Here is a 25364-nt window from a genome sequence, read left to right on the forward strand (position 1 = left end):
GAAGTTGGGTGTCAAAGAGCAGTTATAGAATTTCTTACTGGTTAACACCTTATAGTTAAAAATATAAAATATATGGCCTTGATTGGGCCCAAATAATTGATTTGTATTTCATTTCTACTCTGTATAGAGCAAATCAAATGAAGCATTCTTGACCAACAGATTCTTAAACTAGAAATTTGTTTAACTGGGGGGCACAGTGAATGTGGAAAGCTCCATTCCCTTCTACTCATACCTTAGGCATGAAGAATGGAGTATTTTTATGTCTAGGAAGTTTTTAAGGCTCCAGGGAAAATGGACTGGTTTGAACTCTTCTTCACCAGCCCTAGCCATGTGACTGTCTCTGGACTTCTGAGGCTGACAATGATAGAGAACAACTGTGCAGGACAGCTCTGGGATATCTGGATAGTCAACAGATGCCACAAACATGGTTTTGTGAGCCTGGCTTGGCAAGTGTTCTTATACTACTTTTTCTTTCTTATTATGGGACATGAGAGATGTAAAAATTAGGCATCTCTTCACCCCGTGTTAAAAGATGGAGGAAACAGCTGCAAACCAGAAAATTGGTCCATCATCCCTTACTAGAAATCTTTTGACGAGTCCCATTTTAGAAATGTCATTGTTTTTCTTTATGTTTATCCAAGAGAAACTTTAGGATAAAACTTTTTCTTTGCTCCCCCCCATATACATTTATCCAACTCTTCGCCATTTGAACCTCATCACATTTTTCCTAGCACAGGGTCTTTGTCCTGCGTTTGTCGTCTTCTCATATACATTTGTTGGATACAGGACACTTCAAACAATAGTGACAAAATTGTTGCTTAAATTTTAGTTAACACTGCCCTGTACGAGCCTGTAATAGTAATTAATATCAGACATACGTTTAGAGCATAAATAATATAGTGAGGCACATTTGCAAAGGGAGAAAAGCTGACTGAGGTAATTTCATTCCATTCCAAGTAATATTGATGATAATGACAATAAACAATATTAAATAATTAACTTCTTTTGGATCTTACCATGTGCTAGGAACTCCTTAACCTCATTATGTGTATTAGTTCATTTAATTCTCCTATCAGACCTATTAGTTAGGTACTGTTTTACAGATGAGGACACTACAGTTAAATAATTTGCCCAGTAACTGGAAATAGGAAATATTACACAGGAAAACTGGATCCAGAACCCATGATCGTAGTTGCTTTACTCTCCTGAGTCTTATGTCACCAAATAGAAACATAAATATATTTCTTAGCAATTTGTAGACACAGGACCACTATTTTACTTGTACATCTTTAAACATGGAATTATAAATCTTTACCTACCAAAGCCTTCTTATTTCTTTCATTTCTGGAAATCATGTGCAAGTGAACTTATTTCCTTCTGTGGATATGAAAGATTCCTAGTTCTTTATAATATTCTGTATGTATATAAGTACCAAACCTACCGGTCTTTAACTCCTTATATACTTTACCAGAATGAACTACTTTCTCTATGTAAATGAAGGTTTTAGAGTCCTCAATTTACCCATTACTCATTTTCTTTTTCTCCTTTGAATTGTAGTTTATAGAATTACGTATTTCTTTTTCTTTCAGACCATATCTATGTAAAGTCAGTGATCACTTATAAATAGTTAATTTCTCCATGAAGTTCTACTAATGTTATCAACGAATATATTTTATTCTAGGTTCTCTGTTTTTACTCAAAATTACATTACAGAACTGTTTCTTTCTCTGATATATGTCACTTTGGTGATGGAAATTAGTGTAGTTCTAGCCTTAGAAATGTAGTTTTATCATTGTAAATAACAGAAATTACAATAAAAATAAAATAAATAATGGCAACATCCCTTTAATGAATGCATACAATGTGCTAGGCATATAGGACATATATTATCTCTAGTCCCATAATCACAGTATATTTGCTCAACAAATGAGATGCTGAAATTTACCTTAAGGTACTTAACTAAGATAATGGTAGCAGAGTTGAAATCTAGACCCAGGAAAACCTGAACTCATCCTTTTCCGCCATATTTCCCTGGGTTGTTAACTATGCTGAGGACAAAGAGACTTCTGACCTCTGTAAGGTAAATCACAATCCTGCAGTGCAGTGTATTTCATCTACGTTGTATTCCATTATATTTGTCCTTCACGGGGTTCATGGAAGTGATATTAGATCTAATTCTTGCAAGGATGGTATATCCTTATATCATCTTAGAGAATTTGCCTTTAAACTATATTTAAAATTCATATGCTCAGGAAACCTTCCCTTTGACATCAACCTCACCTTATGTTCAGACATCTTTATCTTGTTAGAGGTGATATCCAGCCTTGTGGCTTCAATACTGTAGATTTACCTGCAACCTTCATTCTCTCCTGTGTTCCAGGGCCATATTTCTAAGTACTGCCCACTGGACTGCCCCCACCCCAAGCATTTCTTCAGCAACTTAAATGCAACATTCCCCTTAAACTCTTCTCCCATAAAACAAACAAGCAAACCAATTTACAGAGTCCCTTGCTGGATTTCTCTAATTCTGCTTTTTACCCAGATAGCTCAGAGTTTGATGCTTTTCTCCCCCCAGGCTGGATATACATTATTAGGTATAAAAGATCGCTGTACCTTTAGCTTTTATCTCTTCCTTCCTAATATCACTGCCCCATCCTACATCACTCCCTCATCCCCTTGTTTGTGGACCACAGTCCCCTAACTGACCTCCATTCCTCCAGGCTCCACTTGTCAAATTCCCTGTTACTCTTCGATCAATTAAAAGGTTCTTGAACCAGCATTTGGTCACGTTAACTATCCTTCTCAAAACTTGGATGAGTTTCTATTTCTACTGCTTCAAACTCTTTGGGCAACCGCCAGGTCCTCTCACACTTGACTGCAGCACCTCTGTTATCTTTGGTTCCCATTATTCCCCAACTCTCTTCTCTCGTCTACATTCCCATACACATAAAACACCTTCACCTGTCTGACAAGGCTTTTCCACATTTGAACCTGCTATTCTTTTATTCGCAATTCAATCAAAATTTTTATATTCTCTGGAAATCACTTGTTTACTCTCGTAGTGAAAAGTTGAGACTGTTCATTTCTGAATTATTGAAGTACAACTTACACTTCTCATTCATTTAGGAGGTATTGGTTAGCTTGGTCCTTGCAGGTAACTTTTCATAATGTGCATGTCTGTCATCCCGTCATAAATTGTAAACATTACCAGGACAAGGACTATTTCTACCTTTTTGTATACCTGTCTTGGTGATTAGTATATATCATTAAATATTTTAATTTCTTAGTAAATATTTATTTTTTTAGTCAACCAAACCTCTTAAGAATGTCAAAACTTTACTATATCAACATGATTAGATTTATTTCATGCTCATTTTACACTATTCAGTGTTTTCAACATGCAGTGTTTCTAAGTTTGAAAGATATGAAATTCCTAATCTTACATTTCTTCAAAAGTTGTTTGATAACAAAAGAAAGAAGTCTATTTTAAGAGATGTATTCTTAGAGATGAGAATTATTAAATCTCTCTAACTGTGAAAATAACCCAAATAGATAGGTGGTTAATAGATCAGTAGATAAATTTTTTTTTTCAACTGAACTTTTCTGAACGAAAACAAATCCTGTAAACCATAGTAATTGGATTAGGCTTTCTTGGATTTCGTTTATTTCATGAATTATCTGCTAAACTTTTCCGGAAAGTAATTCACTATTATATTGTAGCTTCCCCTCACCAGCTATTAGTAAGCTTAGTGCAAAGAATTAGAAATGCACATATATTTTAAAGGCAGCTAAGTCTCTCTGTTAATACACACACATACACAATGCCAGGAGGAACAGGGCCCGTGAGAGCTACCTTCGCCAACAAAGGGAATACAGTATGTGTACACAGAGCTGCCTTCTCCAGGCCCCCAAGCCTGCAATTAGTGCAAATGAACTGCGTCTCCCAGAGAGCAAACAGAGTGTCCCTTATGTGATCACCAAGTGTCCTCAGCAATGATCTCAGTTCACCATTAGGGACCCGCATCCAGGTCCTGTGCCACTTGGCACGCTGACTGTGCATGCACCATCAGTCCTGGTTCTGTGAATGAGGTCCTGTCACTGTCAAAAGAATTATGTCCTCCGTAGTGAATCTCGCTGTTTTCCTGTGAATAATGGTGCACTCTGAAAGCACCCCAGCGCCTAACCCCTGCTTATTTTGTGTGGGTTCACAGAGACTGCGATGTGTTTATCCACTCAGATCTTTATCTCTTTTTTTTTTTGAGGGGAGAGGCTTAATTTTATTATCTTGTTCCCAAACAGTATTGGTTTTATCTCTTCACTGGAGGTGCAAATTTCTGGGGCTATTTTAACTTAACCTTCTAAAATTAGATATTCCATTTATAAATGAGGGGCATTTGATCTTTTCTTAAAAGGATCATCAGGTGTGATTATAGAGTAACAAGGTAATCACCTTAGAGTCTGTAGCTATGAACTTTAGTAGTAACTGAAACTATACCATTGGGGGAAAAAATGAAATCATGATTAATTTCAGGGATGTCTTTCTTTTTTTTTTTTTTTTGCGGTACACGGGGCTCTCACCGCCGTGGTCTCTCCCGTTGCAGAGCACAGGCTCCAGATGCACAGGCTCAGCGGCCATGGCTCACGGGCCCAGCAGCTCCACGGCATGTGGGATCCTCCCAGACTGGGGTATGAACCCGTGTCCCCTGCATCGGCAGGCAGACTCTCAACCACTGCGCCACCAGGGAAACCCTCAGGGATGTCTTTTTAAATCAAGGCAGACTCACTTTGTGATAAATCTGAAAGCAAAGCACTATTTGAACCTCTTTGTGCCCTCAGATTGATGCAACATTTTTGGAATCTTGCATTCAACCTTTTGTGGAGAGTTTTTTTCTGCTTCTCTGAGTGTTTATATGATGTATATGAGAGAGAGATTTATACATGAAGGAAGAAGGCACAGCAAAAGCAACCAGGCTCACACCGGGGTTTGTAGAGCACATACAGAAATGTTTGTGTCTTCAGGTTCTCCAGGCATTGTTAGAGTTGAAGCTTATTTCTAGTCATGGCCATCCATTCTCTCTAGGCCTGATATTCACCCTGTAGCCCATTTTCTTATCACATATTTCTCCTAATGGATGTGATTATAATTTCAGTGTGAAATCTTAGCTACTTTATTGTCAGACAAAAATTGCTCAAGTTTTTTCTGGCTGAGGGCTGGTCTTTGGCTCTGAAGAGGGAAGGTCTCTGGATAAGGTCTCTCTGGGCACTCAGAGATAAGGGGATAGCACCTTTATCTTTTACTTCCTAATTGACTTCTTACTCTCATCAAAAAATACCTTGACTCCAGTTTGGCCCCAAAGAATGGCACTTGAATGATCAAGATCAAGGTTAAATAAAGCCTTCTTCCTTTTCTCTTTCAGCCCCTTTGATGTTCCTAAAACTTCAGAAGGTGATGTTATGTTTCATGTAGTACTAATCTCCTGATTTTTTTCAGAATTCTGAAAGCGAGATCTAAGAATTATTGTACATATGTGTCCTATATTTCATTTTATACCTTGCTTTGGTCTTTGAATATTTTCAATACTTGTTATCAGTTTCTCTCACCCCAAAGTTAGTTGAAGATTTGGGGAACTTGTTTCTGTATGATAAATATCTTCAGAATTCATTACATTGTGAAAACCACATAACACATACAATTTCAAAGATGTGAGGGTTCATTTTATTGCCATTATTCCAGTCTGCTTTTATTTTTTTTTAATAGATCTTTATTGGAGTATAATTCCTTCACAATACTGTTAGTTTCTGTTTTACACCAAAGTGAATCAGCCATATGCATACACATGTCCCCATATCCCCTCCCTCTTGAGCCTCCCTCCCACCCTCCCTATCACACCCCTCTAGGTCATCGCAAAGCACCAAGCTGATCTCCCTGTGCTATGCTGTGGCTTCCCACTAGCTATTTTACATTCGGTAGTATATATATGTCGGTGCTACTCTCACTTCGCCCCAGCTTCCCCCTCCCACCCCGTGTCCTCAAGTCCATTCTCTATGTCTACATCTTCATTCCTGCCCTGCAACTAGGTTCATCAGTGCCACTTTTTTTTTTTTTTTTAGATTCCATTTATATGCGTTAGAATACGGTATTTGTTTCTCTCTTTCTGACTTGCTCCACTCTGTATCAGTCTGCTTTTATTAAAATTAATAGAAGAACATATGCTAATTAAGGCAGCACTTCTTCTCCCCTGTCAATGGAAAATAATTCCCTCTACTAATCTTTTTAGTAATTCTTCCCAATTTAGTTTTTTATGTCTCAGGATTTCTTTCCTGTCATCTTCCATTCACAGACCTTGCATTTTTCTATTCTTATAATTCCTCATATTGTTCTTTTAATATTCCAAAGAACTTGTAACCAATTGTGGGTTTTAGATATAGATGAAAATAACCTTGAGGTATTGACTATGCTTTCTTAATAATTCATATTTCCCTGGTTAGCCTCCTAAATAGATGAGATCCAATTTTGTTACAAATATTACAGATAAAAAGTAATCTCTTTACAGATTGGGAATTCCTGCTCTCCCAATTGATATATCATCTCAAAACTCAGCAGCATTGTTAATCATTACCCTAACTTTCCCTAATTCTTGTGTTTCTTTCATGGTCGCAAATATTAAAAGGAAACATTAGTTAACATCTCAGGAAAAAAAATTATATATATTTTTTATTTTCCACAGTGTTTAAGGGCCACCCCTCCTCATTCTCATACTGGCCTCTCATACTGAGGCCACCCCTCCTCATTCTCATACTTATAAAAAGAAATCATAGTGCATTTTTTTAAAACTTAGAAAAACTTTAGGAGAAGTAAGGAGTCAGAAAATACCAACTACAAGTCAGTTATCAGCATGCATAGAAACATCTCAGAAGGAGCAGAAAATATAATCATCTTTGCTAACTGCATTGCTAGAGCAGTGGGAGTAGAAGCAGGAGGAAAACTACTTTGCACTGTATTTCTTCTTTGTACTTTTGGATTTTGTCCAAGTGCATGTTTTACTACATCAAAAAAAAGTAATTAGGGCTTCCCTGGTGGCGCAGTGGTTGAGAGTCCGCCTGCCGATGCAGGGGACGCAGATTCGTACCCCAGTCCGGGAAGATCCCACATGCCGCGGAGCGGCTGGGCCCGTGAGCCATGGCTTCTGAGCCTGCGCGTCCGGAGCCTGTGCTCCGCGAGAGGCCCGCATACCGCAAAAAAAAAAAAAAAAAAGTGATTATATTTTTTCTAAGTCATGAGCAAATATTCACTAATCACTAAGATGCAAATATTTTGGCCCCCATAGTATAATTCTTCTTCTCATTTGAGGAGGTTAGGGAAAGCAAGGAGCATTGATAAGAGCACTCTTTGAGCAGTGACCTACGATGTTGACTTCTTCCAGTCAACTGGCTGCATAGAACGCAGGTGGCCACTGCATGACAGCTTCCTTTCTGAAGGCAGAATGTCCTCCATTTTCACTATAGAATATGATCTATAGTATGGCCATATCAAAAATCAGTTAGAATGATATTTTTCTCCTGTCCAAGATCAAGCCTGAAGTAATCACTCAAGCTTGATTCATTTACAAGAGCCTAAAGTTCAAATTCCAAGAAATTCAGCTTCTAGTAGTGAAACAAACAGCAGCTGTGACAGCCTCCACTCCTTCCCACCTCTGACTACAATACAGTAAGACTTTATATCAACCTAACAAACATACTTTTTGATGAGATTGTTGAGTTTGCAAGAAAGCAAAGGAAATCTTCAAGCCCCACCACTTCCACCACCATGGTCACTACTACAAATGAGCAGAAACAAGAGTGTGGAGCAGTCTATTGTTAGACTTAAAAGCCAAGCTTGCCCTGACGCTATATGAGGAGACTAAGCTTTGGGCTAATATAAAATCGGGGAGCTATGTCTCTGATTCTGATATGAATCAGTACGCTCAAAGGTACCGGAGTGATGCCAAGTTCATGGCTCAGTAGCAGCCCCTGGCACCCAGCAAAATCAAATGCAGAACTCTGTAGGAAAACATACAGAACTTAGAAAAAATTTGTGGTTTCTGAGGAAATTTTCTCTCCTTTAAATCACTTAACACCACAGCATGTTTCAACTGAGGAAGAAAAACTCAATTTGTGCAAAGACCTTTTAAAGAAGAAACGTTAGCTTTGTGTGTTTCCTTTTTTTCTTTAGAAATTGCACTGTTTTTTGAAAACACCTAATATCTTTCTTTTTCTTATTAGTTATCCATTTTATACATATTAGTGTATATATGTCAATCCCAATCTCCCAATTCATCCCACCACCACCACCCCTGCCCCATTTTCCCCCCTTGGTGTCCATACATTTGTTCTCTACATCTGTGTCTCCATTTCTGCCTTTCAAACCAGTTCATCTGTACCATTTTTCTAGATTCCACGTATATGCATTAATATATGATATTTGTTTTTCTCCTTCTGACTTACTTCACTCTGTATGACAGACTGTAGGTCCATCCACATCTCTACAAATGACCCAATTTCATTCCTTTTTATGGCTGAGTAATATTCCATTGTATATATGTACCACATCTTCTTTATCCATTCATCTGTCGATGGGCATTTAGGTTGCTTGCATGACCTGACTGTTGTAAATAGTGCTGCAATGAACAATGGGGTGCATATGTCTGTTTGAATTATGGTTTTCTCTGGGCATATGCCCAGTAGTGGGATTGCGGAGTCATAGGGTAATTCTATTTTTAGTTTTTTTAAGGAACGTCCATACTGTTCCCCATAGTGACTGTATCAATTTACATTCCCACCAGTAGTGCAAGAGGGTTCTGTTTTCTCCACACCCTCTCCAGCATTTGTTGTTTGCAGATTTTCTGATGATGCCGATTCTAACCAGTGTGAGGCGATACCTCATTGCAGTTTTGATTTGCATTTCTCTAATAATTAGTGATGTTGAGCAGCTTTTCATGTGCCTCTTGGCCATCTGTATGTCTTCTTTGGAGAGATGCCTATTTAGGTCTTCTGCCCATTTTTTGGTTAGGTTGTTTGTTTTTTTTAATATTGAGCTGCATGAGCTGTTTATATATTTTGGAGATTTATCCTTTGTCTTTTGCTTCGTTTGCAAATATTTTTCTCTCATTCTGAGGGTTGTCTTTTGTTTATAATTTCCTTGGCTGTGCAAAAGCATTTAAGTTTCATTAGGTCCCATTACCTCCATTACTCTAGGAGGTGGGTCAAAAAAGATCTTGCTGTGATTTATGTCAAAGAGTGTTCTTCCTATGTTTTCCTCTAAGAGAAAACACCTAACATCTTAAAAATCATTTGAAATTGACCACATACTTTTTGTTTCAGTGGGGAGAAATCATTTAGGTTGCTTGGCTGATTTAACTACACAATTTATTTAGTGTTCTAGGTGGTAGACCTCACTGATAAAAGTATATAACATTTCCTGAATATCTACTATGTTCTGGTAGTTGACTGTTCTAAGCAATTTGTATACATGTCTCATCTAACCCTTATAGGTAAGTAATGTTGTTCCATTGTACATTTAAGGAAATTGAGGCATGCACAGAGTGAGTTAAATAACTTGCCCAACAGCACACCATGAAGGACAGATTCAAACCCAGGCAGTCTCACACCAGCCTTAGCAATTATGTTCTACTGCTTCTTGTGGAGTATGTTTGTTGCTATCGAGAATGGCTAAGCAAAAAGAAAAAAAAATTAATCTCAAATTATTCCTATTCTCTTTCCTTATAAGCTATAAATATGTTCCTCAATCTTTTTTTTCCCCCCGTTAAATGTTCTCTAGCCATGCTTATTTCCAAAGAAATAACATGAAGACAGGAGAAATAACATAAAGACATGAGATTTATTAAAATTTGTCACCGAGCCATTAAAAATATAAGTTGCAGAGCTCCCTTACAGGGTAAAATAAATTTTGGAAATTCAAATTTTATGACTGTTCAAAGAAGTAAAATCAACAATTTCCTATCTGGCTTTAAGATGTTATTTTCCCTCATTTCAAAGGATGGCAATTACAGAAAGCTGAACATTAACTGTAAGCATAGACTGTATCAAATGAAAATATGATTAAGGTATAAAATAGGCAATCTTCTTCTTGAAATGGTTTTATCTTGGTTTCTGATTATTCTTTAATAAAACTCAGTAGGGACATTCAAAACCATGGTATTTCTGATTTATCCTTAGTCTTGTATCCAAAAGGCAATGTGTTAGATACTGCTAGGGTAATAAACATGTAAGTAAGGGGAATGGCTACTATACATACTGTAATATCAAAACCTGAGACTGGACCAGAACTGTAGAATTTATGCAGACTGTACTAAATGCAAAAATGCATATATTTACCTCTCTTCCCATTAAATGGTTTTCAGTCCCTGTACTATATACAGATCTTTGAGTTTTTCTGAATTTCTTACGGGAAGAAGGAAATTATTTGCTGAATCCAACAAAACTTTAGGGTAGGAAAGATGAAAGAAACTATATTTCTTAATTCTTCACAGCAATAAAAGTGTACATAAAACATGTTTTTATAGGCCATTGCTTATAAGACTGTATATTACCAATGCCTATTCTGTTTCTCAATGTTTCTATAAGTTTCTAGGAAATACAACAGTCCTGGTCAAAGGGAAATTTTTCTTTATGATTATCATTCTTTAAAAATAGGTGTTCCTTCTTTATTGAAATATTTTTTGTTTCTATTGTTACGGCAAAAATAAACCCCTTGCTCTGGTTTGTAAGGCATCTAAGGGACCGAGAAATGCAAAATGGAATGCTCAAAACATGCCAGTGTTTGATAAAGTCTTTTCACTTAAGCAGTAAGCATCTTGGGGGAAAATTAATTTACATATCACAAAATTCATGTTTGGATTTAACAATAAAACCATGCTGAGAAATGTGTCTTAGAAGTTAAAAAGGGCAGTTCTACATGACCACTGCTTAATCAAGAAATACCTTCAAACCACTATAAAAGTAAAACGTGCTTGGGGTTATTTGGCTCTTTCTCTTTAGTCAGAATTTAAACAGTCTAAGGTTTCTCAAACTGCAGATCTGACATATATGAGATCTGTGTTAGGGCACATTTGCATGCATGTAACTTTAAGCTGAACTCCATGGGGGGAGGGGAGTGCTAGCAGGAATGGCTACACATGCACCTTGGCTGGTCGGTAAAATCTGTTCTTTCCTATCCTTAATTACTAAAAGTATGTTTTGGTGGTACATCCAGACAATGGAATATTATACAGTGCTGCAAATAAATGAGCTATAAAGCTATTAAAAGACATCATGCAGGGCTTCCCTGGTGGCACAGTGGTTGGGGGTCCGCCTGCCGATGCAGGGGACACAGGTTCGTGCCCCAGTCCAGGAAGATCCCACATGCCGCGGAGCGGCTGGGCCCGTGAGCCATGGCCGCTGAGCCTGCGCGTCCGGAGCCTGTGCTCTGCAACAGGAGAGGCCACAGCAGTGAGAGCCCTGCAAAAAAAGACATCAAGCAAACTTAAATGTGTATTACTAAATGAAAGAAGCAAATCTGAAAAGACTCTCTATACTATATGACACTCTGGAAAAGGCAAAACTATGGAGACAGTAAAAACATCAGTAGTTTCCAAGAGTTAGAGGGGAGAGAGGGATGAAAAGCAGAGCACAGAGGACTTTTAAGGCAGTGAAACTACTATGTATATTACAGTGGTGGATGTGTGTCATTATACCTTTGTTGAAACCCATAAAACATACAACACCGAGAGTGAACCCTGATGTAAACTGTGGATTTTGGGTGATAATGATATGTCACTGTAAGTTCATCAGTTGTAATAAATGCACCACACTGGTGGAGGATGTTAGTAATGGGGGAGACAATGCATTTGTGGGGACAGGGAGTACATAGGAAATTTCTGTACCTTTCTCTTAATTTTGCTGTGAACTTAAAATTGATCTAAAATATAAAGCCTATTTTTTAAAAAGTCCATTCTGTTCTTAATGGGTACTTTCTCAGTTACTTCTATAATACCCAACATATCTGATTTTTAAAAATATTAAGCCACATACAGAAGAAAGGCATAATTATGTTATCTAAAATGTAGTGAAGTTAATTTCTATTCTCCTTATTAAGCAGGGAAATGATTGTAATGTAGCATGAAATGATAATTTATAGTCCCAGACATGGTAAATATTGGTTTGGTGGATTGTAAGATAAACTTGCCTAATATACTATTTAATGAGTTGAATTGTTTTCCCCAAAAATTCATATGTTGAAGTCCAAACCACCAGAATCTCAGAATGTGATCTTATTTGGAAATAGGATGAGGTTATCTTAACTAAGTAGTAGTAGTAATTAGTTCTACTAATTAAGTTTGGCCCACAGTCTCCTTAACTGCCCCTGACCCAGTACGACTAGTCTCCTTCTAAAAAGGGGAAATTAGGACCCAGGCATGTATACAGGGAGAATACCATATGAAGATTGTAGTTATGCTGCCACAAACCAAGGAACTACCATAAGCCAGCAGAGAGGTCTGGAACAGATCCTTCTGTAACATCTTCAGAGGGAGCATGACCCTGCTGGTGAACCCTTGTTCTAGGGTTTCTAGTCTCCAGAACTGTAAAACAATAAATTTTTATTAAGTCATCCAGTTTTGTTCTATTTTGTTATGACAGCCCTAGCAAACTAATACTTAGCATTTGGCCCACAGTCTCCTTAACTGCCCACTGCCTAGCCTAGTGCTTGGCAGTTAGCAGGGGCTCAGCAGATGCTCAATTAATTAATTAATTACTACCATTTTCCTAGTACATAATATAGCAAGTATAATGCCAGTTTCTTCCTTTGCTGACTGTTAAATAATGGAGTTTCTCAGACAGCTGCCTTAGGTACTCTTGTTTCCCTGTTCCTTATCGTCTCCCTAGAGAATTGTATACAACTCTTTTGTGTCACTGAGTATCCTTCAATAAATCATTGTGGTAGTACTCTGCATTGTTATCCACTGAGGGGAAGTACTTCCTCTCCACCTCCCATGTTGTCTTGCATGTCAAAGAGGGTACTTAATTTTCACTCCACTGGCTCCTTGACTTATTCTGCCCCAAAGAGGTAGAGTGACTTCTCTGAGTGATACATCTTTGAAGGATAATCTGGGCCTCCTTGGCTCAAGTCCTCTTTTTATTTCCTCTTAATACCCTGCGTGGCTCTTCCGGGAAAAGGTTCTACCCCTGCATGGGAAGCCTGCCGTGGTTCAGTACTGCCTGTGGGTATATTAGCTTGATTCTGCATTTTACCAGAAGCCCTTGACCCTCACCATAAACTGCATCCCTAGATTAGCCTTTATGAATAGTAAATGTGGGGATGTTGTGTTGTCCATTTGCCTTACTCATTTTTTTTCTCTTATTTTCTTCAAATAAAGAAAGTGGATTCTCCTTATTACTTACATTTCAACCCAATTCTCAGTAGCCTGATAAAAAGTTCTTTTTCTCTCCCCCATTAAGCTCTTGTCAAGTATCTTGCACATTGTAGGTATAAATTCATGTTTGCTAATGTAACGATTGATTAGATAAGAATACAGGAATGAATGAATAATTGAGCTAGGTAAACTGGGAGAACATGGCTCAGTAATCTCTAGCACATCAATAGTTATAAATATAACTATAGACATCTCCAAAGACTCTAGACTTTTTTTTTTCAGGAGATGTCTCACATTTCTCTTGAAAATATAATAGTTATTTAGATGAAGAAAAAAGTTTATTTGTTCATAGCTAATCTTTGACTTTCTCTGTTAGCATATTCTATATTTTCTCTTTATGCATTCATTTAATCCATTCCAGCTTGGCCTTCCCATCCACCACTCCACTGCAACTAGTACCACAGCTGGTAGCTAACATCCCCAGTGACCTCCATATCTTGAATTTCATTAGATTTTACATCCTAATCTTGCTGATGGACTGTTTAGAAGTTTTGGCCACAGTTAAGTGTTTCCTCCTCATACACCTTTGCTTGGCTTCTGTGACATAAAGATCAACTGGTTTTTCTGGTACTTCCCTGGTTGCTCTTCCCTCGTCATTCTCTCTATGACTTAAATGTTGGAGTTCCTCAGACAGCTGCTCTAGGTATTCTTGTTTCCACTTGCTGCACTGTCTCTCTAGGCAATTTCATTCACTCCTGTGGCTTAAATTATAATACAATCTATCCGTATGCTGTAGTCTTTCAAGCTGATTCCCTCCAGCCAAGAACTCATTGACTTGACATCTCCATTGTGAGTTTGGCATGGACTTCCATCTGTTGTGCCTAAAATTACAGCCATTATCTTTCCCACTCCTGACAGAGTCCTGCTCCTCCTGTCATGGTGCCTAGCGCAGTGAATTGCTTTGCCCCGCCCTGGGTTTACCATGACTTCTCATTTGTCCTTATCTGTACCTTTTTTAAAATATCATACCAAATCCGTATTCTACACTTTTTTTCAGTTCATAAAAAGAAGCCATGCCCATGCCACCAACGTCTCTGTCTCAAACACAAAAATAACTCCCCAATGGTCTGTAAATATCTACTCTTAACACCCTCAAACCCCCAGAATAGCTAAGAGGGTCTTTGCGGAGAATAAAAACCTACTTGTGTCATCCCCTTGATTAAGACACATCAGTACCTTCTCGTTACTCTCAGGATACAGTCCCAAATTCTGAGCGTGCTTTCTAAGGCCTAATCTATTCCTTTTTTATGTATTTCTTTCTCCCTTACTTTTCTCTGAAAGAAGTCACTTGACTCCTTTTTCTAGTCTCAGATTTGATAGCATGTTGGAAAAAGGGCTTTCCTTGATTCTTCATGAGGAATGTGTATGCGTAAGATCTCATCTTTCCCTTTGATAGTATTCATCGCACTTAAAATTGTTTAAAGACTACACATCTTGAAATACTTTGAGTTCTGTGAGAGCAAGGATCATGCCTCTCTTGTTTGCTCTTCTGTCCTCGGTGCCTGACGCCAATTGAGTGTTTAATAAATACTGATTAGGTGAATATGGAATAAATGAATGTGTTCAGATCATGACCTTGCTTTTTAACTTTTCAAATGCAACACGACATTTGGAAATACCTGAGAACGGTACGCTTCACGTATTGGTAATTACATGCGGTAATAAGGTACAGCAAGGAGAATCTAAAAAGAGCAATGGTACCTTCTCTTGCTGTTTCTTTCCTGCACAATTTACAAAGGTTAAATCTGTATGAAGAATCAGCTGGGAGACTACATCACTAAGGACCATATTATTTTAATAAAATCTTCTTTTTAAGGGCAAAACAACAAAAGCTTGTAAAGTGTTCTTGTCCTAATTCCTAAAGATGCTTTCATATTGCTCTCTGAGACTGACACATATGGGGAAAAAAATTAATCCAAGCCGTTGATTAAGACAAAAAGTACATTCTACTTTAATTTACTCATTTTAAATTACCTTTATTATTTTTAAACTTATAAATATAATAGCCAACTAATGCAAAGATATGTAAAAAAACTCCCACACCCATACAAATTTACTGTTTTTGTTTAATCAAAGTTAACCATCTGTTGTACATCTTTCCATCTTGTTTTTTTTTCATGTAGTTGTAAACAAAATTATATGCATATATCTAGCTTGCTGTTTGCTTTTTTTTTTTTTTAATAGACTTAACAGTGTACACGTATTACTCTTCAATTTGGATTACTCTTTGAATAGTAATGATTAGCACCTTTTCCAGGTCAGCAGGTCTTTACACTACATAGTTTTCCATGGTAATGATAACCACAATTTGTTTAATCATACCCTCATTGATAGGCATCCAAATAGTTTCCAGGTCTTTGCTACTACAAACAGTGCTACGGTAAATATTATCATATAGGTGTTTTTATACACCACCACCTTTATTCCTAGAGGTTATATTCTCAAACTGGGATTACTGAGTCGAAGCATATATGTATTTGTATATATTTTTTAATGTTAATAGCTATGGATTAGGTTCCCAAACAATTGTGGAATTTCATATTTCCAAGAAGGCTGCCTCACCATCACATTAACATTGTATGTCAGTAGTGTCTCCTTCCAGTTTCTGGGTTAAGCTGTCCCCACCACGCCTTCTGCTGTGAAGAAGCCATAGTGACCTTCAGTGCAGGCGGATCAGTTCTCTATTCTTAGCTACTTTCCAAGTCTCCAGAAGAGCATACTTGGACTTCTGCGTGATGTGCATGCCACAGGGAAGTCTTGGGAGTAGTATTTGCCAAATGTGTTCATCCATTTATCTCTGACACCCCAGTGGAGATTTGGAGCCACTCTGCAGGAAACGTTCCTCCCAAAGTTCCAAACTAAAGTAGTTATAGGCCCCCTCTGCTTTTGGCTCCCTTGATCTTTCCTGTGGTTTCCCTCTTCTTACCATTACCTTGCCACACCCGAGACCAAAACCTAAATATAGTGGTGCTGAATCCCTGAATGAACCAGGGAGTACCTTAAATCTAAATTTCCCCTTTGAATTTCTCTCCCAATCACCATCTTACCTTGTAGGAAATTTCTCTGAACCTGAGCTTTCCAAAGGTAAGATTTCATTCAGAACTTTTGCAGGTTTAAAAGTGACTTTCTTTTGCCTAGATAGATGAATAATATTTTGGTAGAGTTAAGTTCTTGGGTTGCTGTACTTTTCTTTTCCTCAAGTTACTACAGATGTCACCTTACTGTCTTTGAGCTTAGGGTATTATAGATGAAACGTCTGATGATCTTCTGTTCCTCTTTTTTGTGGGTACTTTTCTTCAATGTGGAAGCTGGTAAAGTTGTTTCTTAACATTGGAGCTTGGAAATTTCACCTAGATGTGTTTAGGTGAAATAAATACTTCATTAATTTGGCCTCAGATTCAGTGAACCATTTTAATCTTCAGACTCAAGTGTTTCTTCATTTTAGGCAACTTATATTCTATTTTTATTGAGTTGTTATTTCTTCTCCATGTGGCCCTTTTCCTCATTCTGGAGCTCATACCATTTGCATGTTGGTACCCTTGGGTCTGTCCTCCAAGCCTTTTATCATTTCTGTTAAGGTATGCATCTCTTTTAGTTTTTGCTCTGTTGCATTAGTTTTCTATTGCTACTGTAACAAATTACCACACACCTAGTGGCTTAAAACAATGCATATTTTTTATCATACATCTCTGTAGGTTAGAGGTCTGACCTGGGTCTCACTGGGCTAAAATCAAGATGTCTGAAAAACTGTTCTTTTCTAGAGGCTCTAGAAGAGAATCTATTCTTTTGCCTTGCCAGCTTCTAAAGGCCACCCCCATTTCTTAGCTTGTGTTTGGTCCCTTTCTATCTTCAAAGTCAGCACCAGTGCATCTCTTTTGCCATTCTTCAGTAGTCACATCTCCCTCTCACACTCGTCTTCTGCTTTCCTCTTACACTTGTAAAGACCCTTGTCATTAAAATAAGCCCACCTGAATAGTTGAAGATAATCCCCCAATCGCAAGGTCCTTAGTTTGATCAGTTCCGCAAATCTTCTTTTGCCGTGTAAGGTAAAAATCACATGTTCCAGGGCGTAGGGCATGGGCATCCTTAGGGAGCATTACGCTGTCTGCCACACCTGCATTGTGAAATGGTCGTCCAAGTTAGTCATCAGCAATAATTCGTTGAAGGATCGGTGAGAATGATGAGTGAAAAGGGAACTCCAATAGGCCTACTGATAATTTTCAGAGCTGGTTACAATTGTGCTTTTCCTATTAGCCTTCACAGAGCTCATTCCCTGATGAGCGTAGTCCGCACTCACTCAGAAGTTACAGTGGCTCGAGTGACTAACCCTATGCTCTTGTTCTCTCATAGAATCCAGTGAACATGAAGACAAGAGTGCAGGTGCCTCAGGGGAGACACCCTCCCAGCCTTATCCTGCACCAGTGTATAGTCAGCCCGAGGAGGTGAAGGAACAGATGGATGATGCAAAACCAACTAAACCTGAAGAGCATGATGAATCAGACCCATTGCCTGATAACTGGGAAATGGCCTATACAGAGAAGGGTGAAGTCTACTTCATTGAGTGAGTTTCACACATTTCTCTGAACATTTCCACAAAGATCATAGTAGTACATAAATGATGTTGTAAATGGAGATGTGGTCAAAGTATTGAATTTCATCAATTGTGATATTAGCTTCCTTCTTTGTAAGAGAATAAGGGGATAGCACCTTAATACAATTAAAGATCCTAGTTTACAGCTATAAATCAACGAATGAGTTAAACAATACCACTGTAAAATTTGTTGCAGTCATGACTAAAAAGGCAAATCTCCATGTGATGTTATTATTGAATTAGAAATAGTGAATTTGTCATGAGGAAATGCTTACTCTACCCTTCCAAGACCTCCATGTGGTTCAAATGAGATAATCCCCATCTTTTAATTCAAATTGGTGGAAACCTCAACCATCATGTCCAGTGGTTTAATAGGATGCAACTATTGAGAGGAAAATACTTGCTAGTCACAAATGAGAGTGTTTTAAGCATTTGACCCTGAGGTCAGGTGTCAATAAAATCATGTGTTTGTATAGCTCATCATACTTATTTTTATTAAATTCCATTCTATTTGTTGCTTACCATTTTTATGACTTAGCAAGGAAAATGAAATGCTAATTCTGAACTCACTAGTGATACATAATCTAATCTTTTCTTTCTTTAGGGACTTTTTTTCCCAAACTGAATTTTTATATATTTTATTAACAACATTGTCTAGCTTTCCTTTTCTTTACCTTCTAGGAGTAGAACAACTTTTTAAAACTCCTAAGTTGATCTTAGCTCAAAATTAAATTGTTGATGTGCATGAGACAATCAAAACGTTCATTAGAAAGAATAAAAACTAAAAATATTGTAAATGAACAACAACCCTTATTCCCTCAAAGTTGTAGAAGACTCAAAGAGAAAAATTAATAGAATCTGAAGTTTTCAGTGCCGATAGTAGATAAAAATATGTAAACTCTGACTATTGAGAAAAATATTAAAACTAGATTCCCTTTCCCAACCTGGAGTGATTTGTGACTTAGATCTCCATAGGCAGAACTCAATTGTGAAATTGGAATGTTACCACATGCCAATATTTAATTCTCACATGAAAACTTTGTAACATGTGGCCAAGGAAATACATAACCAGGTAATTACTTGGTGCTCTGCTTGACTCCAACATGGATGAGAAATGCAGAAAATATATTACCACCATTCACCTTTTGACAAATCTTATAAGTTTAAAAAAGAAAAAAAGAATAAGAATCTCTTGCATATTTCTTATTGCTATAATCAATGACCCAGAGACATCTTTTATCAATTAATTGGAAAAGAGAAAGTCTTATATAATTTTTTAAATGTTCGAAAGTGTTTATATCAAAAACATAATTTTGTTATTGATAAGCATAGCATAGCGCCACTGCAGACCAGAAGTCAAAATATAAACCCTAGATGTGAGGTCATGCATTGGTGTTCAGAACAACTGATGTTCAGAACAGGGAGACTGATGACATACACATTTTTATTATATAATACAGGCGGAGTAAGACATGTGGAAGTAATAAAAGAAAACCAGCATGGCAAGTTGATGAAAAAACTGTGTCCTTACAGTGTTTCCAATTGCGATTATAAAAACCTCCTTTTTTATGATTATAATATAAACTTTCCCCTTTTAACTGTGTCAGAGTTTGGGATTGTGGAGAAAAAGGACTTCTCGTAAGACAGAAGTTGTGTTCATGTTATAGTAAATGATGAGGCTCTGTCAGGACTTGGGAGAATCGACCAAAATGACTCTTATTAATATTCTAGTCAGTCATCCAGTGTCAGAATCCAAAGATTCATTAGATTTTGTTCCTGCTCTTAAATTTATTGTCAAGTTGGGGAAGAGAGAATAAGAGGAATAGTTAATTAGTAAACAATTGATTTTTGAGTTTTGTGATACTATTCAGAGAAGGATACGCTTAGCGTAGACTTAATAAAAGGAAGCATCCTAGGGAAGGTAAAATAACATAGACTTGAAAAGTAGGTAACAGGTAGATAGAGCACTCCAGATATAGGAACTGTCATTGCAAAGACCAGTGAGAAGACTGGTAGTATTAGCAGAGATGTTGAGCTGAAAAATTAAGACAAAAAAAAAAAGAGACAGTTTGATTCGCAGTGAGAATGCTAATGCTGAGGGAGACTCATGCAGAGGTCAGGGAGAGAGAAGAAGCCTGGAGTAAGGGCTGAAGTGAGCGTGTGATGGAAAGGTGATCAATGTAAGAGGCAGTGGCAAATGCCTGCTTAAAGAAGTCATTCACAGAACGGAGGCATCCCCTGGCCCACCCTTCACCAGGACCAGCTTGAGATCTGAGATCTGTCTTTTCTTCCTTCAAAAAGTTTACTTTGACTCTCACGACTCAGTGTGATAAGCTCAGGTGTCACAGAGCAAGGAGGAATCGGTGTCTTTTTCATCTGGTCCCTCATTTTCACACCATCACAACCTGCGCTGCCTCTTCCTTTCTCACTGACCTGCATTTCACTCTGCTGTACTTTTCCCTCAGTTAATTTTCTCCTGACTTCTGGCACTCTTTGCTCGGGAGGACATCTTTCCTTCCTAACTACATTTGACAAAATCAACATTTCAACCCACTGTCATTAATCTGTGGGTATCTTTGCTGTGGAATTCATAATGAATTATTATGTAAATTAACTCTATACTATAAAAGTCCCTTGGAAACAATCTGGTAGAGAAGGATGCAGGGACAGGAGAGGGACCATGATGGGGCATTAGGAGTTTCTTAGGGACTAAGTCATGATATGTCCCAGAATTTCTGGCCAAGAAACTTAAAAAACAAATATTATTTGTAACATAAAAGTTTGCAGTCCTGAAGCAAAATCATAGTGAAAAAAGAAAATAAAAAGGGAAGGTAGAGTAAGTTAAGAGGAAGGTAAAGCAGAAGAAAAGGTAGAAGAGACAGAAAATTAGAGATTTGTGAGGTAAGGAGAGCTGATGATACCAGTGAAAACTACTCTGGTACGAATATTGCGAGAGTTGCTTAGAGTAATGGAAGTCTCCCCTGGTAGGTAACACGTCCTTACTACACTTTACTGAATTTTGTTTCCAGTGGAACAAATATCATGATAAAATATAAAATAAGTGAAATAAAGGAGAAGGACCCTGCAGTTCTGTGTAAAAATTTATATATATATATATATATATATATATATATATATATATATATATATACACACTCATTTCTGAGTAGAAGAGGGGAACTCTACCTATGCTGAAGTGTTCATTTACGTATGTATTTTTGAAATACACACACATATGTATACATACATACATACATGTATGTATGTGTGTATGTGTGTGTGTGTGTGTGTATATATATATATATATATGTGGTGGGTTTTGAGTTAAGCTAATAAGTAATTTCATTTTTTTGTCTTCCATGCAATAATGTTTTAAAATAATTACTGATTTACTCAGTATTGCAAAGTAGTTTATATCTCAGTACTTTACAAGTGCTGCATTTAGAATATGAGAGGCATTTTTGTCATTGTTCTCAATACTGAACACGTGGGCCAACTGTATTTCCCACACTCTTCAAAACTACTTCCTTTGCTGAATAATAAAAGCGGATTCCTTTTATCACTTACAGTGATATTTAATGGGAAAAGGTAAATATCTGAGAAAGTATTTTTAAACAACAGAATTTTAAATGCAGGTGAATGTACTCTTCCAAACATGCTTTAAAGCATTTATAATGTCACATGTTTAGCAATTTTAAAAAGGCTTTCAAATACATAACATTATTTAAAACCAGTAGTTTCCTTAACTCATACTGTCTTTTCATTAATATTATCTTTTAAAATAGACAGTATATTAATTTTAAATTCAAATTAGTAATAATAGTTACCACATATTGAGTGCCTACTTTTTTCATGCTGTGTTCAGCTTGTTTAACAGTAATAGCTAGTATGTTAAGCATTTACACTTTGCTCATTTAATTCTCACTTTAGATAGCTGCTGAGGCTTATAGAGGTAAGTAGCTTGCCCTTGGTCATATAACCAGGAATTGACAAAGCCAGGATGTTTGATTTCATTTTTTCAGCACCTATTTATTGGGCACATACTGTGTGCTAGGAACTATTTTATTGAACCCTAGGAATATAGGGGTCAACAAAATTGACAAGATTCATGTTTTCATGGGACATACACTGGCTCCAGGGTCCTTGCTCTTAACTAATTTGCCATGGTGCGTACTTTACATGTATTATATCATAACCACCCTGTAAAGCATTTGAGGTACCCCCATTTTATAGGTGAGATATAAGGCACCCTTGGACAAATTAACATTCCCAAGGTCTTATAGCTTTGTGACCCTGCAAAGCCATTGCCATTATCCCATACTACCTCCACAATATATAAACAGGCATTGGCTGAAAAAAAAGTTTTATAGTACAAATAGTATTTGTTTTATAAGTTTCTCAGCCAGAAATTCATTCTGCAGAGGCTGAATGTTCCGTAAAGAATAGCTGCCACAGGATTAATCTGGGTTGACATGCTTTGGGAATCCCATTAAATTAGTTCTTTGTTTGGGAGTCAGTTTAGTTAGTGACATACAAGAGACTGCTATTGCTTTGGCAAAAAACAAAACGGCAACAAGAACCTATTTGTTTACTACCAGCTTCCTGAATGGCAGTGAATGCTATGTCATCTTAAATAATAGATTTTTTCAAAGCAAGCTTTTGAAACTGAAAATCACATCTGTGAAAAATGTCATGGCTATACATGGTTTCCCCAGTCTTTGTAAAGGCTGAATTTGCTTTTAAATTCTAAATAAGACACACAATCTGTTGCTTCTTGTGTTGCTGTATTTCCTTAAGTTTTATGTAAATCGCCAATTACCATTTTCAACAAATTTAGAACTTTCATTTATTAAAAGAAGACAAAATATTTGAGAAATTTATTGAAAAGAAAAGGCGTTTTTTGGGTAAAGCCTAATGCTTTCTCATTCGAGGCTCAGCACATACCGATGAGTCGTGAAATCTTGTCTTGACTTACTCTCTGTAATTTGTATTACAATAACAGTAGATACAGTGAATATTTTTATATGTTTTTTTTCTGCACAGGATTCTAGTGCAATCTCTAAACAGAAAATAAGTGTTTTAGACCAAACATTAGTATGCAACAAATAACCATAATATCCAAAACAATATTTATGATAAAACTGCTTTTAAAAATGTTTTCTGAACATATGAAAGGCAATATGATGGCAAACTCATATGTTCATATACTTAATGAAATTTTAGGAATATTATTTAGGAAACAGATAACCCACTGTAGAGGCTGACAGTTATTTTTTCTGTGGATTACCAATGTATAAATAGAAAAGATAGTAGCACAATGCAAGTCTTGAACAAAAAAGCTTCTGCTGCTCATTAAATGTATCCAATCATTGCATTTAATAGTTCTTCCTTTTGAAATGATGATCTAGAGGGAAGACAAAAGCTTCCAGAAAACAATGTAATCATTCTGAGGATTTTATTGACTATAGTATAAAATGGAATCAGTCTATATTCCTCTAAAAACTAATGTTAATTTTTAAAAATACATAAAATACACTCAATAATCTCTATGATATTATTGATTCTGAACCTACATGACCACTGTTGGAACTTTAACATCCAACTTGAATAGCCACTGACTCCACTTAATCTCTCACTTTAATACAACTCTCACTTTAATACAATCTCTCACTTTAATACAACTTGAATAGCCACTGACTCCACTTAATCTCTCACTTTTCATAATCCTCACATTAACGTTATCCATAGAAATACATAGAGTAGTATATTATTATGATTCAAAGTTCCTCGAAAATGTGTGTTCCATTCCTCAGCTAGAAGTTTCTTTGCAAACGTAGCCTCTATATGTGTATGTGTCCCTGTTAAAGAAACTAGTATTGAAATACAAGATTATACAATATTAGCATCTTACCTTCCTGTCATCTGTGCTCCCCACGATTTGGAGAAAAGCAGAAAACTGGTCTTCTGCGTCTGAATCTACTCTAGCAATGAAAGTGAAAGGAAATCACATCCTCAAACTTGAGGGAGGATAGTATGCAGATTGTGAAAAATCCTTCAACTGTCCCATTTTACACAGTCTCCTGCCCAATGTTGAATCCTATTTTCAAAGGGAATTGTTGAGGTTTAAAAATATATAGTGTAAGGGAAGTGGAAAAGCCACTTGGTCCATTGTCTCCTAAATGCATTAAAAATATTCCCTTTCTAAGGCATCTTGAAGAAGCATGCAAATTACAAGGCTTGTGAGAACCACTGTTGAAAAATACTGTGCGGTATCTTCATGTGATGTTTGCGACAATTGCTGGAGGTAACTACTACCCACTTTCCTTCAGCATCATTTCAGAAGATCAGCAAAAAATGCTGTTAACTCTAAGAGACTCAAGCTGTCAAAATCTATTAAAGTGACATACCGTTAACGCTAGCTCAACCTAAAAAACAATCATCCTGTAATGAAATGCTTTATAGAAACTCAGGAAAGCTAGGAAATACATGCTTCTCTACTAAATTAGCCGGTATTTGAGACCCATGGTGGTGTGGTATAGAAATGGTAATTTGACTCCCTGCGGTGGCTTAGTAATGGCCCCTTCATACTTATCCATAGGTGTGTGTGCTTTTGTGAATATGTCTTAGAGACCTAGAAATGACTTTCCTCCAAAAAGGGGGGAAGAATTTGGAAGAAGCAGATGTGGGTAAAAAGAAGGGAAGTTTATTTTCCTTAGTCACCTCCCAAATTTGTTGCTAGTATATAAAAACGTAGACATCAACACACTCTCATACACACACACACGCACACACACACACACAGCACACACAAACTTTGAACTGAGGCATGTCTATAAAGAGCATCTTTACAGTGACTTTATTTTTCAAATGGGAGCAGCAAGCACTGAACCCAGTGCAACTATCCTCACAACAGGATAGTCATAACCCCCTTTCTGTCCATGGGCATCAAGTCTTTATTTGAGGGGAAAAGCCTAGATGATATTGACATGACTGTAAATGAGGACCAGAATGAGATACTGCAGTACTTTACATCCTTCTGGTAGTCGATAATGAAGTGCTATCACACTATACAAAAGTCACATTGGAGGAAAATAAAAGCTAGCATGCTCTCCTGACAATTTATAATTTCACCAACTTCATAGACTTCATCTCATCAGATTATTAGAGCCCTGCTCAGAGGGATCAATCATTAAGGAGTTCCTAAGTGTGAAGAAAATGATTGGAAAGTATTTTCTGTTTACCCCACATGAAAGTAAGAAATAAAAGGGAATCTTCTTTAAGAGCAGAAACTTCATGACCCAAGG

General features: G+C 37.1%; 1 protein-coding gene and 1 long non-coding RNA gene across 15 annotated transcripts in view; one reads left to right on the forward strand and one right to left on the reverse strand.

Annotated features, from left to right (window-relative positions):
* MAGI2 (membrane associated guanylate kinase, WW and PDZ domain containing 2) overlaps positions 1 to 25364 on the forward strand; it is a 1362215-nt gene that overhangs the window by 828975 nt on the left and 507876 nt on the right. For all 14 annotated transcript variants that reach the window (XR_009565115.1, XM_060304749.1, XM_060304748.1 and 11 more), the window contains one exon: positions 17820 to 18030. Coding sequence is in view for 13 of the 14 variants with exons in the window: in XM_060304749.1 (XP_060160732.1) it covers positions 17820 to 18030 (211 nt within the window). In the remaining variant the exon portion in view is untranslated. The remainder of the gene's footprint in view (positions 1 to 17819; positions 18031 to 25364) is intronic.
* LOC132597794 (uncharacterized) lies at positions 9879 to 24224 on the reverse strand. Its single transcript, XR_009565116.1, has 4 exons — positions 23972 to 24224; positions 17438 to 17583; positions 12472 to 12617; positions 9879 to 11496 (listed from the first exon to the last, which is right to left on the reverse strand). It is a non-coding gene; the product is annotated as an uncharacterized lncRNA (long non-coding RNA).

This window comes from Globicephala melas, chromosome 9 (assembly GCF_963455315.2).
Source record: "Globicephala melas chromosome 9, mGloMel1.2, whole genome shotgun sequence".
In the NCBI taxonomy this organism is placed as follows: domain Eukaryota; kingdom Metazoa; phylum Chordata; class Mammalia; order Artiodactyla; family Delphinidae; genus Globicephala; species Globicephala melas.